The sequence below is a fragment of the Mus pahari genome, chromosome 2, assembly GCF_900095145.1.
Source record: "Mus pahari chromosome 2, PAHARI_EIJ_v1.1, whole genome shotgun sequence".
Classification (NCBI taxonomy): domain Eukaryota; kingdom Metazoa; phylum Chordata; class Mammalia; order Rodentia; family Muridae; genus Mus; species Mus pahari.
In genome coordinates this window covers 163900089-163909496 of record NC_034591.1, presented here as the reverse complement: position 1 = coordinate 163909496, position 9408 = coordinate 163900089, and the positions used below count along the sequence as shown (strand labels likewise).

Below are 9408 nucleotides of genomic sequence, written 5' to 3'. Positions count from 1 at the left end.
AGCCACACCAGAAGAGGGCATCAGATCCCATTACAGATGGTTGTGAGCCACCATGTGGTTGCTGGGAATTGAACTCAGGACCTCTGGAAGAGCACTCAGTGCTCTTAATTGCTGAGCCATCTCTCCAGCCCCGAGCTTAACACTTCATTACTGAGTTTTTTAAGTTGGACACATCTTCAGGAAGATTGGTAAATCTTCAAAATGCTTATTTTTTTTGTCTTCTTCCTGGTAAACACAACTTAGCAGATGTGATAAATATTAAACATTTTATATATTTAATTTATATATTTAATATATTATGTCCAAGGTTACAACATCATTTCCCATTACATCATTATATATAAAGATTTAAATAACTTAGAATAGAATCAGCCTGCAAAAAGTCCAAAAATTTTGAATTATATTTATTGAAACATGACATACTGTGCTCTTACCTTATATTTCAATATTATTTTGTGGTGTTTTTCATTTCCATGCCTTGTATATTACTTATATACATTGTGAATGATAATTCAAATAAAAACTTTAATCAATGCTAAAACACAAAGTATATAAATGTTCAATATGGTGGCATACACCTACAGTTAAAGCTATTTGGATGGTTGAGGCAGGAGGATCACTTGAAGCCTAGAGTTCAAGGGATTCATGATAAGCCTAAACCACATAGTAAGACTATGTTTCAAAAAACAAAACCATATGTGGGAAAGTTCTACATTTTCAGTGTAAGAACACTGTTTATTGAGAAATTATACACCTTAAAAGTTATGTGAGTAGATTACATATGTATAGCCCTGAATTTGATCTGTAGTACTAAAAAAAGTTACAAAATTACATAAATATATGCATATAAACAGGAGGGAAATAAACTTTTTTTTCAAAGTGAGAAACTCAGAGAACACCTGATCTGAACTCACTCAGCATTCCTAGAAACATTTCTCATGTTTCACTGAGTATCCACTTTTCAATTGAAAGAAGCTGAGTCAGCATAACTTAAACAGGCTTTCTTTTACCAACTGTAGATACAATAACTGGTTTATTATCTGAGGTGCAGCCATGCTCTACAGTGGACAGGGAATAGGTGTTAGGATACTCGGCTCAACTGGTTTTGTATGCCTAAACCTAGACTTCCTCTTTTAGAAGAGTATAATAGCTGCTTAGCCTATAGAGGAATCACAATGACTAACACATGTGAAGAACTTACCCTTGCCTGGTACCCAGTAAGAGTTCTAATGTTGTTTAAAAAAAAAAAAAAAAGAGTTTTGTTGGTTGTATATTGCCCTTCTTGTCCAGAAGGAGTAAGAGGGCAGTGCAGAACTGACTCTGATCCTCTTACAGCAGAAACTATTCAGCATCCAAGCCACTCTGAAGAGGAGTCCTTTCAAACCTCTATGCATTAATAATTTCTTTGAGTGAACTATAACAAGGAAGAAAAGTCTGCTTTGGACATGCTATGTCTACTTGTATAGAAACTAGGGTGTCTGTAATTCTCTAAATTGTTTTTCTTTCGACAAATCACCCCCATGGAGACAGGAAGCACCTAAATTTAGTAATCTTAGAACAGACGGAATACATTTGCATTACTGCCTTATGGAAATTCTTAAAGCAGTAGTATTACAACTCTGTCCAAGAAAACTAGATTTGTCACAAAATAAACAAGATTTCAGTCAGGGATGGCAATGTACAAATTGATAGTGCTAACAGCAGACAGGGCAGACATGTCAGGCCCTTTATCACTGAATTCCTCCAATGTCCATTTTCTTCCTTACCTTGTAAATAATAATAATAATACTAATCATCATCATCATCATCATCACCAACAGAAGCAGCTTTCCAAGATTACACATGTAGGAGTGTAAGAGGTAGAATTACAAGCTAGAAGTCTGACTCCAAAGCCCATTTACTCACACATGTAGTCTGCATTCATGGAGCATCTGTACTGCATTGACACTACCCTAGTGCTCCAGTTGAGGGAGGCTGCTTTGTGGAATCTAGACTACAGGTTTCCAGGTCTCCAAACACTATACTATACTATAGAATCCCTCTCAGATCAACTTGAACATTCATACTAATTTTCAGTTACTTATATAATTGAAATTATCCAAAACTGGCTACTGCTATAAATGCCATCAATACATTAGTAAAGAACATTTCTGAGGGGCTGGGAAAATGGTTCAGTAATTAAGAGTATATGTTTTTCTTGCAGAGGACCTGGGTTCAATTCTCAGCACCCACATGGTACTTCACAACCATCTCTAACTCTACTTTCAGGAGATCCATTGCCCTCTTCAGACCTCCCCAAGTACCAAGCATACATGTGGTGTATATAAATATATACAAACAGAATACACATAAAAAATAAAGTCAATAAATATTAAAAAATTAGTTCTGAGATAAGTGTCCTCTTACTTGAAGTGGTATTGATCAGCTTTCTAAGAGACATTAATCAGAAGACACTGTCTAGTGACTATTTAACAATGTACTTTGGGGGTTGGGAATGCAGCTTAGTAGTAGACCCCTTGACCTAACATATGAGAGAGCACAGGTTCAGTCTACAACACTTGGGGCAGTGTTCTACTTACTTAGGCAATAGACCACATAACATACTAGCTTTAGATATATTGCTTCTGTATTGGTTATTATCCAGCAAAGGCATGATCACATATAATCTGCAGCTAACAGCTACTCATCTCAGACATAGACATGGAATCATGTTTGAGCTGGTCCTTGCTTGATACAAGCCCTCCTCTGGTAGGAGAACAAAAGATACATTAATGTATATTAATAAGTAGACTCTAAAGATCATATCCAGACTCCAGATGATTGGTACCAACAGAAACCAAGTAAGTGAGGATGAAAGACACTGTGGAGATGTGGAGGTTCTGATGGGATGATTCTAGGCTGTGGGTAGTCACTCAGGATGGAGGGAACTAGTAACTGTTTGGGACAGCTTAAAAATCAAATATGAATTGTCAGCAAACTCTCCAGCTCAGTGCCCAAGAACTCAAGCAAGTTTTTGTTTGTTTGTTTGTTTGTTTTGGTTTTTTGAGGCAGGGTTTCTCTGTGTAGCCCTGGCTGTCCTGGAACTCACTCTGTAGACCAAGTTGGCCTTGAACTCAGAAATCCGCCTGCCTCTGCCTCCCAAGTTCTGGGACTAAAGGCATGTACCACCACTGCCCAGCTCAAGGAAGTTTTAAACATGCCTTTAAAACACTTCATTTCAGATAAAGGGAAAATAATCACTGTAAATATTCTTTTGGGAATTCAGATTTGAGTTTTTCATTTCCTCTTTTTCTTTTATAGATTTTGGAGACAGAGTTATTCTGTATTAAAAGCTAGCCTTGAACTCACTATATACCTCATTCTGATTCAAACTCAGCCTTTTACCACAGCCTCCAAAGTGCTCGGATTACAGGTATGTACTATCACAAATGGCTTTTCAATTCAGTTTTAACAATGGGACTGAGTAAACAGAAAATGGAAACCATTAAAACTGTCCTAGAATGGACACCAGATAAGTTTTATATATAATTTCATATATTTCCCCTGTTTGTGAACCTGAGAAATGTATTTGAAGGACAAAAAGATAAAACAAAAGTAGGTTAAATAACTTAACAATTACATGTTTAAGATTGGAGGCAATGAAACACTAGAATAATTCAAGTATTTGCTCACAAAGGGGAAACGAAGCAGCCTCTATTCTATCAGCTAGTGGTTGATGACATAGCACTAACTCCTGTGCATGCTCATAGGAAATATGAACAAGGGTGAAGTCATGTAGCCAATTCATGAAAAACATGCAATAACATAAAGATGCATAGGAAGTTATGGTCTTGGGAAGGGGAGCTGACATGCAGCTGGTGGGAGAAGGAAGGACCTGTGAATTTACCTGACAGTTGGGTAGTCTTGCCTCCCAGCTAGTTGTGAGCACTGTGGCGGTACGGAGGCAGCAGGCTGCTGACAATCTACAAGAAACTAATAAATTAGACATGTATACAAAGAGATGACACAAAGGTGTTAGCAACAGTAACTAAATCAGCTGCCTGAGATTTAGTGAGGAATGGAACATTCACTTAGAAACATCTAGATTAAGTGTGTTTCTTTTCTTTCTTGGGTGTGTTTTTTTCCTTGACTAATGCCAATAGAAAAGACTGAATTTTTAATTAATGTATTAGAAAAAAACTAATGACATAAAATTAGTAGCAAGATTTTAATAGTACATTATGTCCTATGGCCATTCATATTTGGTGTTTTGATTCCTCTAAAATCAGAATCTATTAATATTAAAAATTTTAACTTCTGAACTTGAACATAATGCTGATTATTTAATTAGCAAATAGATAGGCTGTTCTAAAATGAAATATATTCAGGAAATAGATTTTACTGTCAGGGCATATAGTAATATTGTTAAATGCACAGATACTTTGAGAAAGCCAAACAATATTTTATTAACAAGATATTAAACAAGAAAATTATATTTACAGTTTTCTGAAAATTGATGATTCATTATATAATAAAATTTTAATAAACAGGATTGATGAAGGAAACCAGCCTTATTAATGGTGCTCACTTTGTTTTGTTTTTATTACTTTAAAATCACATACTATAACTCACATTAGATTAAGTAAATTTTATAACTTTTCATTATGTTAATCAACAATTCCAAGAAAATAGGTATATAAACCATCAGAAATCAGTGTGCTCTCTGGCAGTGGGTTCACAATATTAGAAACAATATTAGTCATCTCAAATTCTAGATTTACAGGCTTGAGTTAAGATTCTATTGACAAATTTAGAAAGCTACTGAATTTTAATTGAGCCACCAGATAGGAAATTTTAAGTTAACCAGGTCCATCCTGCTCTTTTTTAAGTACAGTGGAAGGAAAAATGGCCTGGACATATACTCTGTAATCTTTATGCTTGTCAGCAAGGGATAAATGAAACATTTCCAAAGCAGAGTTAGCCATGGCTGAATAGCAATCCTTAGAATCAATTGGAGTATCAGAATTATTATTTTTCAAATCTTCTGTATGCCAGAAATAATTTCTCTGTCAATGCAGTCATGGCTTATATTGCATTGAAAATACCCCTTCTGTTAATAACTAGGAAGCAGATGATCAGAAAGTACTCCCTTAATAAGCTGCCTGATTTGGTAGCTCTTTACATTTATAGTAAACATTATGTTCTCTTACCTTTTTAAAGATTTATTTATTTTTATTTTATGTGTATGAGTATTTGCCTACATGTATATATAGTATGTGTATCATGTGCATGCCTGGCACCCACAGAGGTCAGAAGAGAGTGTCAGATCCCCTCAGGTAGTTGTGAACCATGTAAGTAGAAGTGATTTAGCTCTTCTCTAAGAGCAACAAATTAAGAAATCACTGAGACATCTCCCCAGTCCTATATTCTCTTTTGAAAACAAATCACTTTGCTGGGCATGGTGGTATATGTCTAATCCCAGTACTTAGGTGGCAGAATAAGGCAGATCTTTTGGCTTCAAGGACATCCTGTTTTACATAGTGAGTTCCAAGTCAGCCAAAACTGTATAATGAGACTGTCTAAAATAATAATAAGTAAATAAAAAAATATAGAAATCACCTCTTGTTATTGTTAATATTTTACATTTGTAAATATTTAACTAAGTGCTATTCTTTTTTTTAAAAAAAAGATTTATTTATTATATGTAAGTACACTGTAGCTATCTTCAGACACTCCAGAAGAGGACATCAGATCTCATTATGGATGGTTGTGAGCCACCATGTGGTTGCTGGGATTTGAACTCAGGACCTTCGGAAGAGCAGTCAGTGCTCTTAACCACTGAGCCATCTCTCCAGCCCCTAAGTGCTATTCTTAAGAGAAAAAGGCAGAATCCAAATGTACAAAACACAATTTCTTGATGTGAATAAAACTTTAAAAGCTACACTGCTCTGACTCCATTGTCTCTAAAATCTCTCCTCTTGGGTCCACACACCTTCAATTATGCCTTCTTTACACTAAACTGCACCACAATATTTTAACTTACACTCTGCAAGGTAAAGCAGGTGTTCTGGGAGATAGAAAAGATCTTTCTCAGGCTTCAGTTCCTGATCTTTCAGCTCTGACTATGATCTTCTAGGTCAGACAGACTCTCCAGGCAACTGTAGCAGAATCTCATTATTTTTAAAGCATGAAAAATAACAATTATGTGGCAGTTAATACTGTCATTTACTAATTAAGATAGTTTCAATTATTCAATAATCAAATTACTAACTTTATGTTGGAGACAGTGGGGACAAAAATACAAAGATAACGTATCTGCTTGATTGAGAAAGACAAACATATTCACTGAGCACTTAACACTAACATGCCATGGAGATGGTGATGATGAGGAAGAAGTGGCTGCATCTCAAACCCATTTATTGCTTACCATGTGTCAGGCACAGTATTTTCTGGATAGTTAAAGTTCTATCAGTTATCTCCAGAAAGTATCAGGGTTATATAGTGAGGGAATATCATTATACAGTTGAGACACTGATTTGAAGAGAATCAAATACATCAAAAGCACAGAACAAGATATAGATCCAAGAACAGGAATAATGTTTTGTGTTTTTGTTGGTTTTGGTTTGGGTTAGTTAGTTTTTTGATTGTTTGTTTAGTTTTGGTGGCTGGAAACAATAGATTTCCCTGGAAGAAAAGAAGAGGTCTTGCTTTAAAGTTTTTTTTTTTTTCAGGTTTCTACTACTTTTAACCTTTTTGATGCAATTTAGAAAATTCATTAATTTCCTAAAGACCAATGTCTTAGGGAGTCCAGAAACCAAGTGATGACTGCTTGAGATCGGTGAGAGTAACCTGAATGAAATGAATTTGAACTTTAGGTTTTGGCTCTTCAATCATCCCACAAGACACTGGAGATATCATTTAGGATATGAGTACAATCTGAGCTGTGGAGTATACAGCCTGCCAGGATAAGGCTCTAGGAGAGGTTTCCTTGATTACCACATAATCTGTGAAAAAAACAGTGTCACACAAGTCTCATATAGCATGACTTATTAGAGCCTATTTTCAAGGTGGAAGATCTAATCTAGCCCTGGTTCTTAGTGGAAATGTCTTCCATACATATTTCTTTCTCTCAGCACCATAAGCTATATCCAGTACTACTCAAGTTTCCATGCTAACCATCTGGACCTCTGAGTTTCCTTAATACCAAATAATCCAAACTATTCCTATGAGACATGGTGGCAGCTTCTCTCATTCTCCTATCACATAGCTCCCTTACCCTAGAGAACGTAGTTCAAGGATATCTTTTTAACCCTGAGGTGTGTGAAAATGAAATCATATGTAGTCTGGCATGACTATAGAAGAGTAGCACAGAAGACCTGCCTCATCAAAAATCATCAAAATTCTATGAAAATCTGTATGACATTTAAAGGAAACCACATTCCACTGCTATTTTATGCCAATCTTTCTTTGTTTATAGGTGGTGGTAACAAGTCATGTTTCTTCCATCCTGTACTTATGGACATATGTTTAAATGCCAATGAAATATGGGCATACTTATCATATACATATATAGCCATTATTAATATATTTTTATAATTCCAATGAAATAGTTTATATAATTTGTGCTTTGGGAATTGAACCTAGGGCCTTGTGCGTGCTAAGCATTCATTCTACCACTGAGTTGCAACTCTGACTCCTACTTTTTAACATTATATGTTTATCCCTAATGCATTTAGTTTTTTTCTACTTAATGCATCTTTTGAATTCTACTCATTTAATATATATGCCTCTCTCCTATTTTTATGTATCAATTCAAAAATATGGCAATTTTACTTTGGTATCTTCATTTTAGACTGATAATAAGGCTATTTCATTAATTTTGATGGATGATTTTCAATTTTTCAACCAGTTATGAATATAAAAAATTGTATAACTACTTCTCTATTTGCCTTAAAAAATTAAACAGCTGGTTGTTTGTCAAGATTCAGACATAGCACTTACCCTGGTTTTATGAAAAAGAAGTTTAGTCTAACAGAAGGCATTTTTTTATGTTTTTTTTTTTTTTAACTTATTTTATTAGATATTTTCTTCATTTACATTTCAAATGCTATCTTGAATGTCCCCTATACCCTCCCTCCACCCTGCTCCCCTGTCCACCCACTCCCACTTCTTAGCCCTGGCGTTCCCCTGTATGGGGCATATAAAGTTTGCAAGACCAAGGGGCATCTCTTCCCAACGATGGCTGCCTAGCCCATCAACAGAAGGCATTCTTAATGAACTGGCTTTTAGCTGTCACCACTGTATATTGAGTAGATTAATGCATCCATTTCCTGAAATTTGTCAAAGATCAGACTTGAATTTGAGGCTCAAGTTTAGAAAAACTTTTCTTTCTTATGTATAAGAATTTTATTTCCACATTCTCTGACACATTTAGGTGTCTATCCTATTGCTTTCATATTCTCTTTCTCCCCAGGCACCTCTTCATTTATGTTGCATGACTTTTTAGTATCTTTCCTTCAGCAATGAAATTAAAAAGAAAAAGTTAAGTACCCTCCCTTTCACTGCTCTTCTCACTCCTTTCAAGACAGTAACTTGTTCTGTGGCCCAACTGGCCTCAAACTCATGATCTAATGGTGTCAGCTCTGAGTGCTAGGATTATAGGTATTACTTCTATATCTGGCTTCTCTTTTCATGTTTTGAAAATAGCAACTCATATTCTCAAAAATAGGCATGAGAAAAAATAGGCAAGAGAAATGGAAGTTCATGATTCAAAGATCTTTTAGTAAGACATATGGTTATTGTCTTTGTTAAGGTAGTATACTCTTTTTAATATTTTTAATAAAAAATCTAATAAATACATCTGAACAATTTCTATCATAGAATGACATTGTTGCAACTTTCAAGTAGATATAACTTTGGACCAAAAATAATATGAACTTTCAGGAAATGGTCAATATTCAATAATAGGTGACTAAACTATAGTATAAAAACAAGAGTATTTATCTATGACAGACATTTAATAAAAAGTTGATAGATACATGGATTATTTTGATATTCCATAGTCAATATCAAAGCATGGAGACAACCTCTTTTATGTTCTTATAGAAAAGAAAACAGAGCCTTTGATATGTGTTCTAAAGTGTCCCTCTTTCTTCTTTCTGCAAACCTGGACCTGATTTTGACTGACAGAAAAGAAAGAAACAGAATGGAAGAGAAAAACAAGAAAGATGAAATATAATGGTGAATTGTAATGTAAAGAAAGTGCTCTATAGACATACACTAAACACCTTCATACAAGGATCTCTGATCCTTATTTAAAAAAATCAATAGATTTCTTTCTTTCTTTCTTTCTTTCTTTCTTTCTTTCTTTCTTTCTTTCTTTCTTTCTTTCTTTCTCTTTCTTTCTTTCTTTCTTTCTTTTTCTTTCTT

The 9408-nt window shown here is 34.8% G+C and overlaps 1 protein-coding gene across 3 annotated transcripts in view; it reads right to left on the bottom strand.

Moving 5' to 3' along the window:
• Positions 1–9408, bottom strand: part of Bicd1 (BICD cargo adaptor 1) — a 137141-nt gene that overhangs the window by 3722 nt on the left and 124011 nt on the right. For 2 of the 3 annotated variants that reach the window (XM_021190400.2, XM_029534853.1), the window contains one exon: positions 3887–3962. The exons of the other annotated variant lie outside the window; for it this stretch is intronic. In XM_021190400.2, coding sequence (XP_021046059.1) covers positions 3915–3962 — 48 coding nt within the window. In that variant the 3' untranslated portion in view covers positions 3887–3914. The remainder of the gene's footprint in view (positions 1–3886; positions 3963–9408) is intronic. 3 annotated transcript variants of the gene reach the window in all.